The 25,373-nt window shown below is 46.9% G+C and overlaps 1 protein-coding gene across 1 annotated transcript in view; it reads left to right on the top strand.

The window, feature by feature from the left end:
- Positions 1-25,373, top strand: part of TDRD9 (tudor domain containing 9) — a 161,919-nt gene that overhangs the window by 119,388 nt on the left and 17,158 nt on the right. Inside the window, exons 21-32 of the mRNA XM_006879162.1 lie at positions 1,326-1,442; positions 2,234-2,341; positions 4,072-4,172; positions 6,794-6,967; positions 8,860-8,971; positions 9,891-10,103; positions 10,500-10,589; positions 11,423-11,683; positions 21,105-21,266; positions 22,153-22,223; positions 22,786-22,895; positions 23,417-23,513. Coding sequence (XP_006879224.1) covers positions 1,326-1,442; positions 2,234-2,341; positions 4,072-4,172; positions 6,794-6,967; positions 8,860-8,971; positions 9,891-10,103; positions 10,500-10,589; positions 11,423-11,683; positions 21,105-21,266; positions 22,153-22,223; positions 22,786-22,895; positions 23,417-23,513 — 1,616 coding nt within the window. The remainder of the gene's footprint in view (positions 1-1,325; positions 1,443-2,233; positions 2,342-4,071; positions 4,173-6,793; positions 6,968-8,859; positions 8,972-9,890; positions 10,104-10,499; positions 10,590-11,422; positions 11,684-21,104; positions 21,267-22,152; positions 22,224-22,785; positions 22,896-23,416; positions 23,514-25,373) is intronic.

Genomic DNA, 25,373 nt, shown 5'->3' with positions numbered 1-25,373 from the left:
CACAGTTTGTTATGATCCACACAGTCAAACGCCTTTGCATAGTCAATGAAACACAGAAATACTTTCCTCTGGTATTCCCTGCTTTCAGCTAATCTGTTTACATCAGTAAATATGTAGTGGCTTTGCCAGTGTTGATCCAACCTGTGTTCCTGGAAGACTCGATTTGATTGTGTTTTGTTAAAATGTGATGGGACTGTAATTAATCCCCAATGTTTTCTCACCAGCTTTTGCATCGTGTTGATGAGTAAACTTGGTTTGGAGTATGTGTCTGTGATGCAGGTTGCTTCTCTGCCCTGGAATAATTTGAAACAACTGGAAATACTTGTTTGTTACAGGTTAGGTAGGACTCATAAAAACATAGACTTGTGTTTACGACTAAACGATCAGCTCCGTTGCCACTGAGTTAGACCTGCGCCATAGCTGAGCCTCTGGTGTAAACGACACAGGGGAGCGTGCCCCTGTTCTCTGTGGGGCCGCTGGTGGATTCTGACTGCCGGCCCCCAGCTGCTCTGCAGGGGAGAGATGGGCAGTCTCCTCCTGTGCAGTTAACTGCCTCTGAAAACTTGCCAGAGGGTCAGCTGTGAGTCGGTGTGACTCTGTGGTCTGCAGCTGGACGGTGGACAGTGACAAACAGCATCCTGCAGACCAAGCCTTGAATGGTGGCCGCCACCTTCCTCGCTCGGGTTTGGGGCTTGTGCCCCTCTCGACATGTGGGATTTCGTGGTGGTATTTGCATGTGTGCGCCTTTTACACTCTCCGAGAACTTACCTGGGTTGATTGTCAGTTTCCCTGTGTGGATTTGTTTTGGAGGGGAGGGAATGTGTGCTGGAGGGTTCTCATGGAATGGCTTTTGTGTTTCTCAGTTAGTTCTGTTCTCTTTCTTCCTGCATTAGACTTGTACTCCCCTCGTTGAACTGTTGATCCATGAGTCTTTTGCTGCAGCTTGCCTGGGGTGGCCACATCTGGCTGTTCTGCACCTGCGGAGTTCTTTGTCCCTGATGTCCAGGTGTTACTTGACAGTGCAGACAGCATTTGGTCATGTGCTGGTACAGAGACGTTCTCTTATTTCCCTTGTTTAGTTGCTGATTTCTAACGGCGTCACGTTGCAATCAGACGGTGTCTCTCATGCTTCAGTTTGTCTTCATTGGACCATTTTCATGATTACACCTAACAGATCTGAGGGCTTCATGTGGGAGTGAGCTTTGTGCCCTCCTCAGCGGTCACTACCATTCCGTTTTCTGGCGCGACCCTGTGTGTAATGGAAGGAGACTACTGACCCTTGACCCTCGGAGTTGGCTGTGCTTGGGACCCTGTGTCTCCCACAGGTAGCAGAGTTATATGAGGACCTGAAGATGCGGATCGCCCAGTTCAACATGCACGTGAGCTCCCAGCGGCCCGCCGTGGACCACGAGTACAAGTACAAACAGCGCTTTGTGCTGCAGGTGTGCGGGGTCCTGGGCTCCGGGCTGTCCCAGAGCGGGCACAGGCTGCCGCCCGGGGGTCCAGGGCAGGAACAGCTGGAAAGCAGGCTCTTTCCAGTGAAATTTTAAAAATTAAGTTAACATTTGTATGGGTAACCCCTACTCTCTTAAAGTGGACATTATGCTACTTCAGTTCTAGGAAAGGCTTACTGGAATATCTATTTACAATAGCAACAACAAACTCCCTCCAAAAAAAAAAAACAAAAGGAACCAGTGGCTGTTCTGCAGTGTCGGGCAGCCTCACCCCACAACAGGCTGCCAGAGCATGGGACTATGTGGGCACGCATGAGTGCTGGCTGACGGTGGGGTCTTCGCTGTGTGCTCTTTGCTAAGGTCTGCTAGGTGACTGGATCTGAGAGTGCTGAAAAAGTTTCTCATACAAACAAATAGTAATTGCTTCTTCCCTTTACACCATTGCAGCTTGTAAAAGGTTTCGAAGCCTCAGTCCTCTGCTTTTCTGTAGATGGGAAAATGCATGAAACCAATTGTTCACTGAACCATTTTCAAGTGTGTAATTCAGTGGAGTTAATCATGTTCTCCATGGTGTGCAGCCACCACTACGTTTTCCAGTATTTTTATTCCCCTAAACAGAGACTCCGTGCACCTTAATCAGCAGCTCCTGGCTGCTCCCCTCCAGCCCCTGCTCACCCCTCATTTTTCTCTCTGACTGTCTTCTCTTAGCATTGCAGAGAAGTGGGGCCATACAGTATTACAGTAGCACTGTACAGCATGAGAATGTGTTTCTTTGCTAGGTTGTACTGGCCGGTGCTTTTTATCCAAATTACTTCACTTTTGGGCAGCCGGATGAAGAAATGGCTGTGAGGGAGCTGGCTGGCAATGACCCGAAGACGACAGTTGTGGTAGGTGGAGTGGATGGGGCCTTCTGTGGAGGGCGGGCTGGGTGGACTGTGGTGGAGTGGACAGGGCCTTCTGTGGAGGGCAGGTTGATCTGTGTTTTCCAGAACTGGTGTCTTTTTGCTGAGGCTGACACACAGTGTCTGGCTTCCAGTGTCCTCTGGTTTAGTTGTAGTAAATGACCTCCTTCCACATTATGCTGGTTCAGCCTCTCCAGACACATCCACTCGTTCCTCACTCTCCTCCACCTGGCTTGCCCTAAGAGAAAGCTCTGTCCGTGACTGTGTGTGCTCTGTGGACTTGAGGGCTCTTGTCCATAAGCTTACGAGCATCTCATTCATTCAGGCCTTCCTTTCTGCTAAGCGATTGTGCCTGGCAGTGAAGCACTGGGCTTTCTACCAGGAGCCCTGGGCCTTTGTGCTCAGCAGGTCACCTGGAGGGTGCCCACCCTGTTGAGCTCTTTTTAGCTCAGCTCTGGGAAGCATGTGGGAAGGCGTGCTGGGACTGAGCACTTCCGCCTGTGGTTGGGTCAGTCTCATGAAGACCTGGCACGTGAGGGCTGTTGTGAAAGCCCCAGAGCTCTCGTGCGTTTGGGAACTGGACAGCAGGGCTCTGCCGTTGGACCCGTAGATGGCTTAGTCAAGGGGAGAGGAGAGATGCAGTCACTGGTAGTGCTTATTCCTGTCATTGACACACAGCGCAGACACTAGGACAGAAGAATGAAGGGCTCCGAAGGGGAGGGCTCACCAGCGGAGCTACAGACCGTGGTGCTAAGGGGAGCCTTGGTGTCCTGGATGCCCAGGGCTGGGCTCTGGTTTGAAAGTCAGTTGTTGGCTTTTGAACTTGGAGTGAAGCGTTGCATTGAGTTTAATGTGTGCTCGCTGGGTGTCAGGATTGGTCATAGTTTCCCAGCTGGTGTGGAATGGGCGCGTTTCTGCTCTTCTCACTGCTGGGGGCTCCTCTGGGCCGCATGTTTAACGGGAGGACCCTCAGGACTCACCCCAGATACAGCATTCTCCTTTGGGGCTTGCTGCCTGAGTCTGGGGTGGAGGAAGCTACCTGCTGGGAGCATGAGAGCTGACAGAGCTGGGTCCACCTCGAGCCAGTGTGGGGAGTGGGCCTGCCAGTGTCGTCCTTGGAGTCTGTGTGTGCAGCTGAGTTGGGGCGGTGGACCTGTTGCCTAAAGATGTGCAGCCATACCGCTTGTCTGGAGTGCCCGACCTGTGATCTCTCAGGGTGAGGAGGGCACAGGGCCTGGTTCCTGGCAGAGCCACAGCATGGTGTGCCAGGAGGACACGTCTGGATGGACACGCAGACACTAGGCCTGGTCCTGCTTGGGAGCCCCGGGTCTGCCACCTCCTGTGGCCCGTGTCCCTGTTAAGTAGAGGTGATGCATCTAAATGAGGGATTTACTCAACTTGGTCATTGTGAGGTAAAAGAAGTAAATAGAAATCTTCATTTTACTCCTGGAGTTTTTAAACAGGGAGGAATTAGCCTTTATTTAACACATATACATTATTACAACTTAGTAATGACTTAAAGTTCATCAGCCATTCACACAGGACCCGTGGAGCCTGGGCGTCCTGGTGAAGGCCATTGGTTTGGGGTGGCAGCCCCAGGGTGGAGATAGCCCCAGGGTGGAGGCAGCCCCAGGGTAGAGGCAGAAGTGGGGAGCTTCTGAGGACAGTGGCCGTGTTCGTTGTGTCAGCGCTCCCTGCTGTCTTGTGTTTTGCAGTTGAAGCACATCCCTCCATATGGATTCCTCTACTACAAACAGCTGCAGTCTCTCTTCCGACAGTGTGGTCAAGTAAAGTCCATTGTGTTTGACGGTGCAAAGTAAGTGACCTGACTGTAAGCAGTGGTAATAGTGAAAAACAGCCTCGAGTAGAATCTGGCCTTGAACTTAGTGCCCTAGCTGCGTGTCTCACAGGCTCACAACTTTCAGGCAGCTCTTGAGGTTCCTTTGTCAGTGCTGGTAGCCTTCTGACTTGAGTGGCCTCTTAAAGCAGCTGTACTGTGGTCAGTGGCCTGGTACCACGTCAGCATCCGGCTGGGTGCAGCAGGCCTGGCTGTGCACACTCAGGGGACATTGCAGTGGCGTCTGTGTGGCCATGGGGAAGTGCTTGGCTGGGGAGCCCTGCTTTTGTCTGCAAACAGGAAGCACAGGGTGCTACCTGTCCTTTCCCAGAGGGAGTGGGGTGCTAAGAGAGGGTCCTTAAAATGGTAAAGCTAGAAAACAAAGACAACAGTGTGGACAAAATCTTTAACTTAAGAAGTTGTGCAAATGTAAATAAACACTTTAAAAAAATTGCTGTCTGGTTAAGTCACGTTGAACATAGTAAATCCATTTTCAATTTGGATTAATTACCTCAGACATTTTAAGTTAGATTTCTAAGATTAAGATACTGATTTTCTTTAGAAGCATGCACATACCCTACAAGACAGTTTATAACCCTGAAACCTAAACCCTTCTCAGTATAACCATTTATAAAAATGCAATAAATTAAACTTCTCACTAAAGGTCTTTTTTTAAATAAAGGTCTTAAGTTCTCTTATACATTCCAGTATAAGTTGCAATTGGATTCTTAATTCCATGTGTAAAACCACTTCTTTCCATCTGAGTTCTCCCCGCTGGTCCAGTCCTATTGCACAGCCGACACCCTCAACGTTATGGGGCCCAGGTGCACACGGTTGCCCTGGGTTTGAGGGCCTGAGCTCTTTGACAGGTGCTCTGGTTATTCTTCCTCTGTAAGGCCTCCTTAATGGTGTTTTGATCGTTTTTGTTGAGTACCATTGAATCAGCACCGGACCAGTTGGTAGCACCATGATAGATGGAGAAGAGATTGAGGTTGTTAACAGTTAAGGCTTGCTTGGCTCCACAATAAACACTCATAACACTAGCAGTCAGGAAATTGAATGAGGAAAATCTGCTGTCAGGGACCTGTCTAGAGTGCTGAAAAACAGTGATGTCAGTCTAGAGATGAAGGTGCGCCCAGGCCATGGTCTTCGCAGTAACTTGCTCTGCATCAGAGAGCTGGATGTTGACTCAGGATGACAGTACAATGATTGACGACTTCGAATTGTGATGCTGGAGAAGAGTCTTGAATGGACCATGGACCGCCAAGGATTTTTAAGCTCTGTCTCACATACTTTGGGCACGTGGCCAGGAGAGATCGGTCCTTAGAGAAGGACATCATGCTTGGTAGGGTGGAGGGACAGTGCAGGAGAGAAAGACCCCGGATGAGATGGATTGACACAGTGACTGGGGCCGTGGGGGTTGGTGTGTCGGAATTAGACTGGCTCAGGACAGGACAGAGCTGCTGTACATGAGGTCACTATGGGTCGCAGGCAACTCGATGGCACATAACAACAACAACAACCGCTGAATCAGAACCAGCTTCTGGCTGAGCCTCGAGTGGATTTTCAGAGGCTGTAAATCTCCCAGGAGGAGAGTGCCCATCTTTCTTCTGTAGAGCAGCTGGTGGATTTGAAACGCATGCTTTTAAATTGGCAGCACAGGTCCTTACCCACTAGGCCACATAATTACATTTTACTGGATTCCTAGGAGTTCTGGATTTTTATATGAGCTTTGTATCAGTTGGTACAGAAGGAACAGTGTTGTTTTGAGTTATTCTAGTTCTGATTCTGATGATTTGAATACTGGTCCATCGGGTATTTCTTCTAAACACGAAGCCTGAGATGACGGATGGACGTCAGCGAGCAGGGCTGTAATGGGCTGACTAGGGTGCGGTGGCGGAGTTTGTCCTGGAAGATGTGGGCATGGTGGTGAAGGCAGTACCACGTGTGCTAACAGTCAGTTACGGTTAGAAAATGTTTCCGGGAGATTGTGGCAGTGTTCCAGCTGAGCCTTGAGTGGCTGGCAGCTGTCCTGGGGGCGTGATGTGGACAAGGTGGAGATGGCCCTGGAGGACTGAGTGTGGGCAGGTGGAGGACAGCAGTGGCGTGTGCAGACACTGTGGAACCTGCTCCTCAGACTACCTGAGGAGGCCTGGGCGTGGGGAGCTGGGACTCCTGTTCCTAGACACGTGGCTGGGAGCCTGCCCTGGCGGTTCTAAAGGCCCAACGTGACCTGGGCTTTCCTGAGCAGTGTAGCGTCCACACGGCCATGAGGGCTGGGTTTGCAACGTCCACATGGGAGTGTCCACACAGCTCTGCGGGCTGGGTTTGTAGTGTCCACACGGGAGTGTCCACACAGCTCTGCGGGCTGGGTTTGTAGTGTCCACACGGGAGTGTCCACACTGCCACGAGGGGTGGATTTTGTTATAAGTTTTCCTCCAGTGCTTTGTGTTGGCTCATTACAGAATGGAGAGTTAGTGCCTGTCTCGAGGTCTGTAACGACGAAAATTCTGTCTAATGTGTGAGGAACGAATGTGTAGTTAGTTCTTCTGTTTTGCGATGCCTGATAAATGTACTTTGCATTTACATTTGTGGAGCAGAGCCTTTGTGGAGTTCTCTCGTAACCCGACAGAGAGATTTACAACTCTTCCTGCAGTATACATGGCAATTAAGATGTCTCAGCTGAAGGTCTCGCTGGAGCTCAGCGTCCACTCTGCAGAAGAGATTGAGGGGAAGGTGCGAGGAGGGGCCGTGTCCAGGCTCAGGAGCACCAGGTATCCTCGGGCGGTGTGGGGCATTGGCAAGATTGTGTCCAGCTTGGCTCTGACTCTGCTGACCGGGCCCACTGAACCACATAACACCAGAAACCTGATTGAAACCAGAACCTTTTGTCTTGATTCACACCCCTCTTCCCTCGTGTGCACCTCTTCACTTGGCACCTCTCTACAGCCCCACCTTCTCAACCTGTTGAGGTGATGAGAGAGGGGAGTAGAATCACTTCCAGGAGTTTCAGTTTAAATTGTAGGGACTGAACTTTTAATAGTCCTTTCCTGGCCCACTCCTCACAGTTATGCATGTCCCTAGGGAATTTTCTTTTTAGGCAAAGTGGGTCACTCCAGGTTCCCAGCAGCGCAGCTAAGGAACAGAATGGACATGGGGCTGGGTCACCTTCCCTGGGCGGCCACCTTTCTTGGGCCCCTTTTCAAGGACAGTTGTTTGACCTGGAGCAGGAGTGCTCTGTGCCTCCCTCCCAGGGCGGCCTCTGCCTCCCTCCCTCCCAGGGCGGCCTCTGGCTCCAGGAGCCTGGCCATTGGCAGCAGCCACATCGCCTGTTACTGTCTCTCACAGGTGCTTTGGCCACTGCCCATGTTCTCACAGGCACACATAGAACATCTCTTCCATCATTTTGTCCTTGTAGTCTGTTTAATACCGTGAGGAACAGGTGATGAATGGGAAACAGTACTATTGTGCTTCACCTGGAGTGCGAGGTTTGGGATCCTTGGAGTTAGGTGGTACCATGGCTCTCATGCTCAGCGTGAGGAAACCTACCTGCTTTAGCAGCTGTCCAGAACTCACTTTTGATTCACAAAACTTGGGACCAAACTTGAGGGTCTTTGCCTGCAAAGTCACCTGACTCAGAGCCTTCTTGCTTATTAAGACGTGAGGCCAAGTATCTCCATAGTAACATGTCCCTTTTACTTTAGATGGTTGTTGTTATGTGCTGTCAAGTCAGAACTGACCCACAGCTGACCATCCAGTGGGTTTCAGAGACAGTTTAATCACACGGGAAGAGACTGTCCATCTTTCTCCTGTGGGGCAGCTGGTGGATTCAGACCACAGGCCTTTGGGTTGATAGCACAACTTTTTGCCACAGAAGGACCAGAGTTTTCTTAGTGTAGATATTGGAAATGTCCCATTTGATCAGAGCCATCTTTCCACCATTTGACTAGCATATTGATTGTCTTGGTCTTGGCTTTCTGGAGCAGCAATCATTGGAGCTTAGATCAAACAGAAAACAAAATGCTAGAGAGCTTTGCAGGCGTCCATGTACCTATGCAAGCCGTTCCTCCAGTGAAGTTCTCCCACCTGAACTGCTCGTAGCAGATCTCCTGTGGAGACCATATGTTAGTTCTAGCAGGTCTCACCAAGAAAAGGATTGTATTAACTCTGATTTCATCAATGACCGCATCCCACTGGAAACCAGAGAACAGGCAGCCATGTTGGCATAGAGCCTTTCCTATCACTGGCTCTGAGGCTTGCTTGACGCTGGAGGATGTGTGGGGAGGCAGCCATCATGCTGATGTGGCCTGAGTGCTGGTGCTGAGACCAGAGCCTTCTGCTTCTGAAGTTGCAGAAGCATTGCTGGTTCTCGACTTGAAATGTGCGCCTGTGGAAGCAGATGCCCTGCAAAGCCTTGCGTTAGGATGTGCCATTCTCAGTGTGTAACTGTCAGGTACCTCCTCCTGCCAGAGTGGTGCCCACTTCCTGCCTCAGCTGATGTGTGGGCAACACCCAAGGTTGCCCAGACTCACTTACCTTGTGAAGCCACATTTACCCTCTCTGTCTTGGACATTTGATAGGAACAGCAGAGCAGTTCCACACAGTGCCACGTAGACAGACATGTAACACTTGATTCTTGTGTTTTTACAAAAATCATGCCAAACAGGGTGAATGTGGACTTCCAGAAGCAGACCCTGGACCCCATGCAGGTGTCGTTCAGTACACTGGACAGGGCGAGGTCGGTCACAGATCTCCTCCTGACTGTCGACGTCACAGAGGTGAGAGGGCACTGGCTGAGCTGTTGGAGACACGCACGTCCACGTGGGCACATGTGTGTAGATGCTGTGTGGGAGCTCCCCTTCTGGTGGGCTTTCCAAGGCAGCAAATCACAGGGGTGGAGAAGTGACCAGGAAATAGGATGGGCTGGAATCACTGGACCTGTTAAATTGGGGTGTGGCCTTGATGGCAGTGACACAGGGATGTTGGTTAACGGTTCAGTTTGTTTTAGAAGATTGCCCATTGATGGGTCTCAGTTGCCCTCATGAAAGTTTCCAAGTCTGCAAAATTTGAGAGAAGTGCTTGTTGGTTTCAGTGCCAAGACACATGCTAAACGTATCCGTGGATTGAAGATATGTGCCTGTGGAATCTGTATTTATGTACAAAACTGATATTGACACACCTTTTCTTTAGGATGTGGTTTTGCCTTACTTAGAAGGTCAGTTAAGAGGAAATGTTTCTTAATAAAGCTGTAGCTACACCTCACTTGGGAGATTGTAGACTGGCGGAACCACAGGTAGAAGTGAGTGGAAGCTGCTTTGCAGGAGCCCTGTGTGTGGCTGGAGCCTGCCCCCACCCCCAGTCCTCTCCCTCCTCTGGCCCTGAGCACTACAACAGGCACCAGCCAGTCGCAGGAGCCACTAGGCTTAAAATCTTAGACTAAACAGGCCAAAAGGTGTTTCTGTTCTGTGGCTCTGTGAATCTGTGGTGCTAGTGAATGGATGAGTCTTGTGCACCTTGACAAGGGTAGTTTTCCAGATCGCCTCACATTATCTGACCAGGAACCACCCGTTTGCTGCCTTCATGGACCTGTTAGACCTATGAGCGTAGACCCCTCGGACATCAAGGGTGGCAGTGGGGGTGCAGGGCTATGTGACACCGATCAGGTCCCCTCATTCCTGCTTCTCTTCTTCTCTTCAGGTGGTTGAAGTGGGGCACTTCTGGGGGTACAGGGTTGATGACAAGCATTCAGAGGTTCTGAGAAGGCTGACTGCCGAGATCAACCAGCTCAAGTTGGTGCCCTTGGCCGTTCACCCCCATCCAGATTTGATCTGTCTGGCGCCTTTCAACGACCTGGAGAAACAAAACTACTATAGAGCGCAGATCCTATATGTGTCTGGAGATTCTGCTGAGGTCAGCCCCTTTCCTGTGTCCCTCAGAGGCTGAGGTTGGCTCCTGTCCCGTGTCCTGTGTCCCTCAGAGGCTGAGATCAGCCAGTGTCAGAGACTGAGGTTGGCCGGTGTCCCAAGTCCCTCAGGTGCACACAAGACGAGCAGCTCATGCAGAAACGTAAGAGTGTTAGAGTTTGTCAGGTCACCCCGGTGATTTTCCTCAGTGAGTCCTGACGTTGCCTCCAGGTCCCTGAGAATCCTGGGGTGACAGTTGCAGTGCTTCTGCTACCTGAGGAGGCCCGTGTGTGGCCCTGAGGTCCCTGGGCATCCTGGGGTGACAGAATCGTCATGGCCCCTGTGCTGCGGGAGGAGGGGGCATGAGCGTGACCTTGACTGAAGCACATGACCCTCTTCCCAGGTGTTCTTTGTAGATTATGGCAACCGGGCTCATGTGGACCTGGACCGTTTAATGGAGATCCCGTGTCAGTTTCTGGAACTGCCGTTTCAGGTGAGCAGGGGAGGCTTAGGGGCCTAGGATGCTGGGGAGGACCTGTGTCTACTTCCTGTGCAGAGTGCAAGACTGGGAGCCTCATGTCACGACCTAACTTGGATCCACTCTTGCCCACATTGCATTGTTACAGGTGTTTATGTCACAGAGACTTAAAATATGTGAAAGGTTTCAAACTTAGTAGAAAAAAAAATCAGATTTTTAAAATTGGAGTTGCATTTTCTAATATTCTTTCTAAGGTTTCTAGTTTAGGTGAGGGGGGTGCAAGTGTGTTTTACTGTCCAGTCAAAACTGACTCCTAGCTGTTCGTACATTGGGTCTTTGGAGGCTTTAAGTCGCATGTGAGGAGCTCCATCTTTCTCCCGTAGAGCAGCTGGTGGATTATAACTGTGCGTTTGGGTTCTCAGCACAGTTCCTTACCACTAAACCACCAGAGCCCGTTAGGGGAGGTGGTTGTTGTGTTGTTGATTGCCGTCTAGTCAAGCACGACTCGTAGCGACCCTATGAACAAAATAACTTAGCAACATTTACCAAAGTTCATAGAGTTTCCAGGGGCATGTTGTTTAGGAAGTGGATGTCACTCCTGCTTCCAAGGTGGGGTGGAGGTATATTCAAATGCCTTGTTTTCTATCATTATGAAAACAATCCGACAGTTGGGAAAGAAAAACAAGTTTCTTTACCTGGAATAGCAGAATTTAGCACAGAATTGATTTTCATGAGGCCTTGGTGGTAATGCGAATTGCAGTGGTTGACTGAGATGGCTTTTCAGAGCATCTGGCTGCTCCGTCAGCTCGGAAGCGATTCTAGTCCTGCTCTGCTCTTCTGTCCTGCAGGCCTTAGAGTTTAAGATCTGCCAGATGCGGCCCTCTGCCCAGTGCCTGGTGTGCGGTGAGCACTGGAGCTGCGGGGCCAGCAGGCGGTTCATCTCCCTGGTGCGTGGCTGCACACTCCTGGTCAAGGTCTTCTCTGTGGTGCACTCCATCCTGCATGTTGATGTGTACCGCTGCACAGGGGCCCAGGACGCCATCAACGTGCGGGACGTGCTCATCCAGGAGGGCTTCGCGGAGCTCACTGAGGAGTCCTATGAGTCCAAGGTTCGCATCTGCCCGCCCTCTGTCTGGGTCCTCGTGTGCATGCCCTGAGCCCCTTGTTCATGCTGGATGCTGCGCCTCATCCCCACTCCACACGCCTGTGTGCACTTTTCTGGAACTGAAGTGCGGTGGTGGGTGCTGGGGGTGCTGGCTTCCTCGTATTCACTGTTGTTACTTCTTCCTTGGGAAGAAAATTAGATTTTAAATATGTTTGGCATGTTTTTAGACTCCCAAGAATTTTATTTTGCTAGATAAGGAAAATAGGCTGTCAGGGACTTCTCCTGAGCACTGAAGAGCAACAATATCAGTCTGGAGGCTAAGGTGAGCCTGATTCAGGCCATGGTCTTTACAGTTACTTGCTATGCATCAGAAAGCTAGACAATGACTAGGGATGATAGAAGGAGAATTGATGGCATTTGAGTGTGGTGCTAGATAATAGTACTGAATATACCATGGACTGCCAGGAGAACAAAAAGGTTTGTCCTGGAGAGGGTAAAACCAGGATTCTGAAGCTTCATCTGACATACGTTAGGCATGTTATAAGGAGGGACCAGTCCTTGGAGAGGGACATAGTTTGGGAGAGTGGAGGGACAGTGCAAGAGAGAAAGTCCCTGGAGAAGATGGGTTGACTCAGTGACTGGGGTAATGGAGGTAGGTGTGTCAGAGACAGTCAGATTGGCTCAGGATAGGGCACGTTTCAGAGTTGATGTATGTAGGGTTGCTGTGAGTTGCAAGTGACTCAGTGGCATCTAACAGCAACAACAACGATGGAAGTATTTTTATTGGGGAAAAAATGTAGCCGCATTATTCACCATCACAAGAACATAGAAACAGATGTCCAACCACAGTCAAATGTATTGAGAAATTATGGTGCGTGGACATGATGGAATACTACACAGCATGCTGGAGCAATGATTTTGAAAAATCACTGCCCAGTGGGAGGGACCGGAGAGTGCCATGCTGAGTGAGCTAACTTGGGCCATAAGGACAAGTGCTGTATAAAACCATTGTTGTAGAAATAGATTACTTGTAAAACGTGTGTGAGTATACAAAGCGGGGATGATAGGAGCAGAGGGGTTAGGATAGGCATGGAGGTTAATTATGGGATCAGACAATTTGATGGATAGAGGGAGTGGTGCGTAAAGAAGATGGGGTAGATGATTCAGTGTGAAAAGCAGTGTATACAAACTTTATATATGCGCCAAGTGAAAATATTTTACCAAATCTTGCAGTCCGAAACTGATTGAACATGCTATCAGGATGCATTGATGTTAATTGATGGCTGGAAAGCAAAAGTTGGAAACAATGAAGAAGGAATAGAAGTTGGAAAATAAGGGCTTGATGATAAAAATGAGGCTGGAAATAAGATGATTGAATTTTATATTTTCAATGATTCATTCATTGCAAATACCTTTTTTAAAAGACACAAATGCCTTTACACATGAATCTTACCCGATGAGCTTCATAGGAATTAGACTATATCTGTGGAAGGAGTTATGGGAGAAGCTTAGTATCTGCAGTCAAAACGGCCTGGGATGGACTGTGGGTCAGATCATCAATTACTCATGTGCAAGTTCAAATTGAGGCCAAAGAAAATTAAAACAAGTCCACAAGATCCAAGATAGGATCTTGGATGTATTTCATCAGAATTTCAAGATCATCTTAAAAATAGATTTGAGGCCTTGAACGCCAGTGATTGAAGATGAGGTGAGTTGTGGGATGATAGTAAGGATATCTTCCATGAAGAAAGCAAAAGTTCATTACAAAGACAGAGGAGAAAGAAAAAAACAAAATGACTGTCAGAAGAGACTCTCAGAATTGCACTAGAGCATTGAAAAGCCAAGAGAAAAGGGACACATGCCACAGTAAAAAAGCCGAACAGAAGATTTCACGACAGATCAGGAAGCCAAAGCAAAGTATTCTAATGGACTGTGCAGAGAGCTGGAATTAGAATAAAAAAGGGAAGAACTCATTCTGTATTTCTCAAGCTGAAAGAACTGAAAAAAAAAGATTTAAACCTCAAATTGCAGTATTGAAGGATGCTATTGTAATATATTAAATAACCCAAAAAGCATCAAAATAAGATGGAGGGAATACACAGGATCAGTGTACCAAAAAGAACTGACTGACACTGAGAAATTTCAGCAAGTATTATATGAGCAGGATACTAATTGACTTGTTTCAATTAACGGACGCAGTCCTGGATGTGCTCATCAATCCATGGCAGGAAGTTTTTGAGGACCGCTGTCTGGACAACATATTGGAAGAGGTCCATATTTGTCCCCATTCTCAAGAACGGTGATCCAACTGAATGTGCAAACTCTTGAACAGTGTCGTTAAGGTTACATGCAAGCAAAATACTGCTGAAGATCATTCAAAGATGGCTAGAACTGTACATAGATAGGAAACTGCCAGAAGTTCAAGCAGGATTAAGAAGAGACCATGCACCAGGGATATCATTGCTGATGTCAGGTGCATCCTGGCTGAAAGTTAAAAAATACCAGAAGAATGTCTATTTGTACTTTATTAACTATGCACAGTGCTTGACTGTGTGGATCATAACAAGTTATGGTTAACAATCTCAAGGATGGGAATCTCAGAGCACTTAATTGTGCTCATAAGAATCCTCTACCTAGACCAGGATGCTGTTGGGCAGACAGAGCATGGGAACACTTATTATTGCTGTTTTTATGTGCCATTGAGTCACCTGTGACCCATCGTGACCCTATGTACAGCAGTCTGAACCCTGCCCTGTCCTGAGCCAGTCTCACTAATTCCGACACATTGCCCCTAGTCACTATATTCAATCCATCTCATCGAGGGCCATCATCTCCTGCTCTGTCCTTCCAAGCATGATGTCCTTCTCCAAGTCTCTTCTGGCTACATGCCCAAAGTATGTGAGACAGAGCTTCAAAATCCTAGCCTCCGAGGAGAGATGTGGTTTCTCCCTCTCCAGCCCAGACCTATTTGTTTTCTTGGCAGTCCGTGGTATGTTCAAGACTCCTCCAGCACCATACTTTGAAGGCATTGATTCTTCTTCTGTTATCCTCAGTCATTGTCCAGCTCTCTGATGTAGTGCAAGTAATTGCGAAGACCATGGCCTGGATTAGGCGCACCTTAATCTCTAGACTGAGTTGTTGCTTTTCAGCCCTCTAGAGAGGTCCCTGACAGGTTTTCTTCTGATTTCCTGACTGCTGTTGTGAAGAGTGTTGATTGTGGAACCGAGCAAGCTGTAATTGTTAACAACCTCAATCTCTTCTCCATCTATTACGGTGCTGCCTGTTAGCCAAGTGGTGAGAATCTTTGTCTTCTAGATGATAAACTTCAATCTATATTGAAGATTACAGTCCTGACCTTCTGCAACAAGAGCTTCAGGTCATCTTCAGTTTTAGCGAGCAAGGTTGTGTCATTTGCATAATGTATGTAGTTAGTTGATGAGTCTTCTTCAACCCTGGTGCCACATTCCTCCTCATAAAGCCCTGCTTCCTCAATGATCTGTTTTGCATATAGATTGAAAAGGTATGGAGACAGGATGCATCCCTGACACACTCCTTTCCTAATTTTGAGCCATGCAGTGTTTCCCTGCTCTGTTTTGAGGACTGCTTCCTGGTTCAAGTGTAGGGTTTGCATAAATACAATCAAGTGTTCTGGGGTTTCCATTTTCTTCAAGGTTAACCACAGTTTGTGGTGAGCCACACAGTCAAATGCCCTTGCATAGTCCATGAAACTCAGATATTCCTCGGGTATTCTTAGCTTTCTGCCAAGATCCATCTGACATTGGCGACGATGTCTCTGTAGTGCCATGACCTCTTCTAAACCCAGCTTGTATTTCTGGTAGGTCTCTGTCACTGTACTGCTCCAGTCGTTTCTGGATAATCTTCAGCAAGATTTTGCTAGTGTGTGATATTAGTGATGTTGTTTGATACTTTCCACACTCTGTCAAGTCACCTTTTATGGATCTTGCCAAGTAGTTTTCCTCCAGATTTTTTCTGTAAGGGAAGTGTCTTTCATCTGCTTGGTCTAATGCATGTCTGTCAGATACTGTTCTAAAATTAAGCATCACAATAAGACAGACTAGGAAGAAGGATTGGCCAGCCATTTCCAAAATATAACAGGCCTTTGAGAACCCTGTGTACAGCAGAGCACACTTAGAGTAGACTAACAGATACGACGTGAGGCTGAGCCCTTAAATTTGCAAACACAAAGGAGTAGAACAACTGTAAAAAGAAACCAGTGATTGATACATGGAATGTGAGAAGCATGAATGTAGCAAGACTAGATATTGTTAAGAAAGAAATGGAAGGCAAAAATACTGACATAATAGATATTAGTGAAACAAAATGGATTGGCATGGGACATTTTCAATCAGATGATCATAGGATCTATGCTGGAGACAAAAAGGTGAGGATAAACACAGGGTCACTTTAATAGTTAAAAAAGGCCATTTCTAGATTGATCTTGAAATAGAGTATTGTAAATGACAGGATAATATCCATACACATACAAGGAAGACCTGTTAATGCCACTATCATTCAAATATGTGCCAACAACTAGCACCAAAGAGGAGGAAATAGATGATTCCTACCAGATGTTACAGTCATAAATTGATCAAACATGTAACCAAGATGTGTTAATACTAATGGATGACTGAAAGTTGGGAAGCAGGAAGAAGAATCAGTAGTTGGAAAATACAGACTTGGTGGCAGAAATGAGGCTGAGGATAGAGCAATAGAATTCTTCAGTCAATGGTTTATTCATACGCAGACACCTTTTATAAGAATCATATACACAGGATATACACAAGGATTTCACTTGAAGGGGTGTACAGGGATCAGATCTATTACATCTGTGGAAGGAATCATTGGAGAGGTTCAGTATCAGCACTGAAAACGAGGCCAAGTTGTGGAACAGACCAACACCTGCTCATACACAAGTTAAAATTAAAACTAAAATCATACTCACAGGAATCAGTTTGATCTTGAGTCTATCCCCCCTGAATTTTAAAACCAGCTCAGGAACAGGTTTGAGGCCTTGAACACTAATGAACGAAGACTAGAGGAGCTGTGGGAAGATACCAAGAATATTGTTCATGAAGAATGCAAAAAGTTTTTACAAAGAAGGAAGAAGAAAAGACCAAAATGGGTGTCAGAAGAGATTCTGAATATGGCACTAGAGCACTGAGAAGCCAAAGCAAAGGGAAGAAATCAATAAGGTAAGAAGCTGAATAGAATATTTCAAAGGGCAGCTCGGAAAGGCAAAGCAAAGTATTATAATAAAATATACAAGGAGTTGGAGTCCGAAAATCAAAAGGACTGAGCTCACTCAGCATTTCTTAAGCTAAAGGAACTGAAGAACAAATTCAAGCCACAAGTTGGAATGCTTAAGGATGGTATACGCAGAATATTGAATTATTCAGGAAACATTAAAAGAAGGGTGAAGGAGTATACTGCATCATTGTACCAAAAAGAATTGGCTGACACAGAAGAATTTCAAGAAACAACATATGATCAAGAGGCAGTGGTGATGATGGAGGAAATTCAGGCTGTTCTGAAGAACTTGAGGGGGGGAATAAAGCCCCAGGAATTGCTGGAATACTAATTGATGTATTTTAGCAAACAGATCCTGCCCTGGATGTGCTCAAGAAGCAGTTGCCCAGACAAAACAAGGAAACAGTCCTTGGATTAAAATTAGGAAACGTATGCTTAAAGGTTGTATCCTTTCTCCATACCAATGCAAGTCTGTATATGAAGAAAATAATTCCCTTTGCTGGGCTATCTGGAGAAGAATGTGGCATCAGGAATGGAAGAAGACTTACCAGCAACACGCATTATACAGATGACACATCTTGGCTTACAGAAAATTAAGAATACTTGAAACAATTACTGAAGAAGATCAAAGACTATAGCCTTCCACATGGGCTACATCTCAGCATCAAGGAAACAGAATGCCTCCTGTTGGGCCAGTAGGCAACCTCATGATAGATGGAGAAAATTTTGACGTAATCAGTGATTGCATTTTGCTTGAATCCACAGGTGCCCAGGGGAGCAATAGTTAAGAAGTCAAGATATGTTGCATTGGAGAAATCTGCTATCAGGAAGCTTTTTAAAGAGCAGGATGACAATCTAGAGTGAAGTGTATTTGATCTAAACCATGGTATTTTAATTTTCTTCCTTTGCATCTGAAAGTCAGACAGTGACTTAGGAAAACGAAAAAGTTCATGGCTTTGAATTGTGTGATGTTGGAGAAGAATATTGACTATTCCATGGACTGTCAAAAGAACAAACACTTTCTCTTGAAGGACGTACAACTAGAGTGCTCCTCAGAGGACAGAACAGTTACACTTTGTCTCCTGTACTTTGGGTGTGTTGTCAGGAAGGGCTTTAGCCTTGGAAAAAGACATCCTGCTGGGGAAGATGGGAGGTCCATGAAAGAGAGGAGAGCCACCCCGAGATAGGTTGACACAGAGACTGAACGAATGGAGCTGAGCATGACAGAGACCACAAGGCCAGATTTTGATCTTGTTTATTGTATCACTGTGAGCTCTGGTTGACTCGAAGGCACCTAACAGCAGCAGTGCACAGGGGCCAGGAGACACCTGTCCACGTGCAGGCGAGGAGCCCTTGAGGCAGAGCGTTTTGGTAGTAAAGGGACAGACCTTTGATGGGAAGATAATTCCCCAGTGAGGTGGGCTTTGGAGTGCTGCCCTCATCCCTTTGAGCCCTCAGCAGCAGTGCACTGGCCGTGGTGCTGGGCCTTAGTGAGGAGCAGGGCCTCTGGGCATCGTGGGTGATGGGAGGCACAGCCAGTGGTGGTATGACGGGAACCCACGTCTGCTGAGCCTCTCTCAGCTCCTGCTCACGGGGATCACTCTCATGTTTGTTCTGCTGCTCTGTTAGCTGACTGGTAGACCTTGTGCCAAGAAGATCTGATCCTTTACGTTCTCTGCAGGAATTTGTGAAAAGCACGTTAGGGAATTATGGTAATATTCTGTGTAAAGGTGGTCCTTTTTCTGGTCTGCTGTTTTCTCACTTCCCATTCTACTCCCCTGAAGGTAGAGGAGAGGACTGAGAGAGCCTTTCCAGTCCTGTGTGAGTTCTTATTTGCATTTTCAAAATGTACTTGACTTACTGATAAAGACACTCAGCGGAACTGGGATAGAAGGGAATTTATTCAACATACTGAAAAGTACATATGCAAAACCAAGAGCCAACATCATTCTCAACGGTGAAAGACTAAAAACACTTTTCTTGCAAATAGGGACCAGATAAGGATGTCCACTGTCACCACTTCTTTTCAGTATCGTATTGAGAGTGCTTGCTAGGGCAATACGACTAGGGAAGGAAATCAAAGGCATCCAGATCGGCAAAGAGGTGGTTAAACTGTCACTATATGTAGATGATATGATAGTGTACACAGAAAACGCCAAAGAATTAACAAAATAACGGTTAAGTGTTAATAGGAAAATTTAGTAGAGTGGCAGGATAGAAGATCAATATCCAAAAATCAGTAGGATTCCTCTACAGTGACAAAGAGAACTCAGAGAAGGAAATCAAGAAAGCAGTACCATTTACAGTAGCCAATCACAAATTGAGATATTTGAGAGTGGACCTAACTAAAGATACAGAAGACCTATGCAAAGAAAACTACAGAGCATTTCTGCAAGACACAATAAAAGACCTAAGGAAATGGGGAAATGTGCCCTGTTCATGGATAGGAAGAGTCAATATTGTGAAAATAACTATCCTACCAAAAGCAATCTACATGTTTAATGCAATCCCAATCTAGATACCAAATTTATTTTTTAAGGAAATTGAAAGAGAAATTTCCAAATTTTGAGAGGCAAGAGACCCTGAATAAGCAAAACACTTCTGAGAAACAAAAATGAGGTTGGAGGAATAGCACTTCCTGACCTCCAAACCTACTACTACACAGCGATAGTAATCAAAACAGCATGGTACTGGTACAATGACAGGCACATAGATCAATGGAACAGAATTGAGAACCCAGAAATAGACCCAGCTATCTATGGTCAACTGATACTCAATAAGGAAATCAAAGCTATCAAATGGGGAAATGACAACCTCTTCAAATAATGCTGGCAAAACTGGATTTCCACCTGCAGAAAGCTGAAACAGGATCCATATCTCATACCATACACAGTAATCAACTCAGGATGGATCAGAGACCTGGGAGTAAAACCCCCAAACCATAATGTTCTTAAGAGACAAACTGGGATCAAGCTTAGAAGTGCTAGTCCAAGGTATAAAGAGACTTCCAAATACAACCAGAAATGGACAATCTGAAGAGGATAAAATTGATGCATGAGATCTTCTAAATATTAAATCCATGTGTTCATCAAAAATTTTTTCCAACAGGGTGAAAATAAAACCTACAGACTGGGAACTAACATTTGGTAATACCATCTCAGAAAAGGGTCTTAGGATAAAAGTTTACAGATACTCCTGGTCCCCCACAAGAAAAAGACTGATAACCCAATTACAAAATGGAAAAAGACATGCAAAGAATTTTCACAGAGGAAGCTATTCAAATGGCAAACAGACATATGAAGAAATGCTCCAAATCATTGGCAATAAGAGAGATGCAAATCAAAACCACAATGAGGTACCATCTCACTCCAGTAACAGTGGTAAAGTTTAACAGGGCAGCAAGTAATAAATGTTGCAGAGGATGTGGTGAGAAAGGAACCCTTAATACATAGTTGATGGGAGCGTAAAGTCACACAACCATTCTGGAAGGCAGTTTGGCGCCTCCTCAAAAAAGCTAAACTTAGAAATTCCATATGACCTAGCTATTCCACTACTTGGAATATACCCTGAGAAAAGGAGAACTGAGGCACAAACTAAAATTTGTACCCCAGTGTTCATAGCAGCATTATTCACCATCGCAAGAACATGGAAACAGCCTAAATGTCCAACCACAACCAATGGATTGAGAAATTATGGTACATTCACACAATGGAATACTATGCAGCACGCAGGAGCAGTGATTTTGTAAATTATTACCTAACTTGGAAAGGACTGGAGAGTGAGTGAACTAACTCAGTCCCACAAGGATAGCTATTGTATAAAACCATTATTTGAGAATGAGTATAAGGATTCAAGAGGGGTGAAAGAGGCTGGAAGCAGAGGGATGAGGATGTGCAGGAGGAGAGGGGGATTAATCATGAGGTGTACAATTTGATGGGTGGGGGGGTGAGGGAAATTGAAAGAATTTGTTCTTGAAAACTTCGAATTTTGTAAATAAATTGGGGGGGAAGTACTTGGTTATGTAATCTGCATTTTAGTGATAGAGTGATTAGTTAAGAATAAGATAATGTTTGTAAAAATATAAACTTTTAAAAAAACTTTTTAGTACAACCTTTGTCTCTTAATAAGGTGGGGTTTTTAATTTTTTTTTTTTTCAGCAAAGCCATGAAGTTCTGAAAGGTCTGTTTTCCCAGTCAGTAGAGAATAGTTCTGTGACAGACGTGTCTGTGCCATCCCCTGTGAAAGATGATGAGAAATACCTGATCCGGATTCTGTTAGAGAGCTTCGCGTCTAACAGACTCGGTGCCCCGAACTGCAGGGTAATCTTTGGGACTGTTCACAAATACCAGTTAGCATTAAATCACTTCTAACTTGCCACATTTGTAGTTGGGACTGGTCACCCTGATAGGTCATTTCCTCTTTCAATTCTTATCCTGATGGTTCTGTGTCTTACAACAGAGCCTGTAATCCTAACACAGATACATGTTTTTAATGTAGAGAGAAGGTTTAAATAGTGGGGATTTTGGTTGGTTGGTTGGGTTTTGATACCTTGTTTTGGTTTTCTGCTGTCTCTCCAAATGCAACAACAGGTCGAGAATACACTGATGGGCCTGCTGAGGGCCTGTCCTGACTGGCCCCCCTTCCAGAACATGCGGGTGGGCCTGCTGAGGGCCGGTCCTGACTGGCCCCATTCCAGAACATGCGGTGGGCTTGCTGAGGGCCGGTCCTGACTGGCCCCTCTTCCAGAGCGTGCTGGTGTGCCTTCTAAGGGCTGGGCCTGACTGTCTGCCCATCCAGGCCAGCCCACCAGTGGCTCAGCAGCAGACTAGGACCCCACATACTTGCTCTATTCCAAGAGAAGACTTGGGGCTTCCTCTCCTGTTAGGAGTACTGTGGGTGTCCCTGTCACTGCACGGGTGGGCCTGTTAACAGAGGAATACTTTTACTCCATTACTTGGAAGGGTTTTGTTACCTCTTGGGAATGGGATTGTAAATGTTCTTTAATTCATGTTTGTAGGAACATAGGGCGATCTTCACTGAGTTATTTGCATCTAAGGAAAAAAAGTCAGATTTTTTTTTTTCACTGAATCTTGAAGTTATGATTGAGATCGTTTCTTTTGAAATGTATGCGCCAACTTCTGGGATTTTTAAATTGTGTATTACATGTTCTCTTGCTGAGTGATGACATTCTGTCTGTTTTTAAAGGCAGTACTTCATGGGCCTTTTAACCCTTATGAACTGAAGTGTCACAGTTTGACCAGAATATCCAAGTTCAGGTAGGATGATGCTTCCATGGCAGTTTTTATTCTCTGCTCCTCTGTCTACAGAACTGATCAGGGGCTAAACTTGCTCATTTTTGTATTGTGTTATCTTTCCTAACTCATTTCTCCCCAGCTCCAAGTCTGAGGTGTCCTTGCTTTGATGTGAAAGCTGTTCTGTGTAGTAAAATATCTTTGTGTTTGACTAGACACTGTCTTCTCTTTTTATGATGGTCGTTTCTTGGTAAATCTGTGCCTGTCCACTGTGTGCCCAAGTCGGAGCACAACTCAGGCAAAGGTCCTGAGCAGCACGTAGTGGTGTCTTCACAGAAACGACAGTGCAGCGGGGGCCTGGCACTCAGAGTCTGCAGAAGGCCCTGAGTGGTTGGACCATCCATGAGCGGTGGGGCGAGGAAGGTTTGGGAGAGGTCCTGTGTGCAGAAGAGGGCAGGAGGGAGAATGGACATCGGCATGTGCTTCAGGCTGCCGTGACTACATCTGCACCTTCGTCTTGCCTGAGCCGCGCCACCTGCCTGGTTGGTGCTCAGGGGACCCCTACCACCGTCTGTCCTTTTTATAGACGCGTGTGGATTGAGAAGGAGAGCATCAACTCTGTCATCATCAGCGATGCTCCTGAAGACGTCCACCAGAGGATGCTGGTCGCAGCTTCTCTCTCAGTCAATGCAACTGGTAATGCAGGGCTTTGGCTCTCTCTGTGGCCTTGGCTTGGCCAGCAGCAGGATTCGTCCGGTGACAAAAATGGGCACACGGGCTGCCTGTGTCTGCTGCCTTCTCTGTGTGTTTGTGATGCAGATTGAAGGAATGCAAACATGTGTCTGCTGCTGCTGTGTGTGTCTGTGTGTCTGTGTGTGCGTGTGTGTGAGAGAGGGGGGGGGCGGGAGATGCATACTGAAGGAATGCAGACATCATGTCTTATTCCATGCAAAGATGTGACAGTGCTTTGCTCCCTGGGATGAGCTGTGGAGGAGGCTGACCCATTGCCAGGCCGTCGAACAGCCTAGGGGTTAGGGGAGAGAACGAAGGAGCTCTCTTGGGCAGATAAAGGCTTGTGTGTTACTGGATGGGGTTTCCTGCAGGTTGCTGTGGACGGAGAGTGAGAACTCTGAACTTGCAAGTGGGATGTGGGGGCTACTGTGGCCCAGGGAGGATGGCCACAAGGCCAGGTGCTGACTCTGATATCCATCTGGCAGGGTCCACCATGCTGCTGCGGGAGACCTCTCTGATGCCCCACATCCCAGGCCTGCCAGCACTCCTCAGCATGCTGTTTGCACCAGGGATGGAGCTGAGGTGGGTGAGGCAGGGTGGCAGTGCCCAGGGGCAGGGGCAACTAGGCCTGCCCCCACATCTGCACTTGTGATGACCCATCCAGCTGCTGGTTGAGCATTTCTGGGTTCTGGGCACCCCTGAGTGTATGGTGCCTCGTGGGACCTTGGGAAGGCACAGGCCTTGTAGGACCTGGATCTTAAGGCATGCAGGTGAGAACTGAGCAGAAGCCAGGCTTGTGGCTAGACTTTGGGTGTTCTGTCTGTGTGACCCTAAGTTTCCTGGCTCCAAGTCCATCCTTCCTGGGTGGGTGAGGTGTGAAAATATTGCTTAGCTGGCCTGTAGCCAATCTCACTGTCTCCCACACACTTGCCACTATCACTCCAGTCACCATGTCAATCCAGCTCACCCGGGGTCTCCTTCTCCTGTGCTGTCCATCCATCCACCCTTCCAAGTATGATGTCCAAGGACTGATGTCTTCTGGCCACATGCCCAACGTATGTGAGATGGAGCTTCAAATCCTCGCCTCCAAGGAAAGACTTGGTTTCACCCTCTCCAAGACCTGTTTGTTTTCTTGGCAGTCCACGGTATGTTCAGGACTCTTCTCCAGCACCACAGCTTAAAGGCATCTATTCTTCTTCTGTCATCCTTAGTCATTGTCCAACTTTCTAAAGCAAAACAGGTAGCTGAGAAAACCATGACCTGAATGAATTAGGTGCACTTTTGCATCTCGACTAACATCGTTGCTCTTCAGCACTCTGGAGAGGTCCATAACAGCACATTTTCTCAGTGCAGCTCATCTTTTGATTTCCTGACTGCTGATGTTAAGGGTGTAGATTGTGGATCCAAGCAGGCTGTAATTGCTAACAACCTCAGTCTCTTCTCCATGGTGCTGCCAATTGTTCCAGTGGTGAGAATCTTTGTCTTCTTGATATTGAGCTTCAATCCATATTGAAGTCTACAGTACTTAACCTTTTGCAGCAAGTGCTTCAGGTCTTCTTCAGTTTTAGCAAGCAAGGTTGTGTCATCGGCATATGGTAGGTTGTTAATGAGTCTTCCCTCAGTCTTAATCCCATGCTCCTCCTCATACAGCCCTGCCTCCTGAATGATCTGTTCTGAATACAGGTTGAAAAGGTACGGGGACAGGATGCATCCCTGATGCACTCCTTTCTTGATTTTGCAGTGTTTCCTTGCTCTGTTCTGAGGACTTCTTCTTTGTCCAAGTATGTTGTTGTTGTTTGGTGCCGTCGAGTCGTAGACGACTCATAGCGACCCTATGAATGAATGGCCTGAGCACTGTTCATACATAGAGTTTCCGGAGGCAAGCCATTTCGGAAGTGGATGCCGCTCCTGCTTCCAGGCTTGATTTAGTCGGGAAGCTCCAGCCAACACTGTCCATCATGGGTACCCATTACCACGATTGGCACATCACTGTCACAGTCTTCAGCATCACAGCAACCACGAGTTACCTCTGTACAGCAACGCACAGACCAGTCCTATACCACCTAGAAGAATGTTTGTCCAAGTATAGGTTTCATATAAGCACTATCAAGTGTTCCGAGATTCCCTTTTTCCTCAAGGTTAGCCACATCTTATTGTGATCCACACAAATGCCTTTGCCCGTCTTCTCTGCTTTCTGCTGTTGTGGGTGGGCAGACTCTGATCCACAGACGCTGTCTCCTCTGCCTTCTGCCCAGGCTACCACGTGCTGCGGCCGCTTCATGCTCAGGATGGCCTTTTGAGAAGCATGGGGTGTGGGTAGGCGGACTTCTGTAGCCACTTAGCTCAACTGTTGTTTGGTTTAAAGAGACTTTTGGATTTACATTTTAGTTCTGGGTAGTAGGTCTGGGAATCCATCCAGGTCTGCCTTGCTCCAGGAAGGCT

The sequence above is a fragment of the Elephantulus edwardii genome, unplaced genomic scaffold, assembly GCF_000299155.1.
Source record: "Elephantulus edwardii isolate Elephantulus edwardi_28Jun2011 unplaced genomic scaffold, EleEdw1.0 scaffold00002, whole genome shotgun sequence".
Lineage (NCBI taxonomy): Eukaryota > Metazoa > Chordata > Mammalia > Macroscelidea > Macroscelididae > Elephantulus > Elephantulus edwardii.
This window is presented reverse-complemented; position numbering and strand designations above follow the sequence as displayed.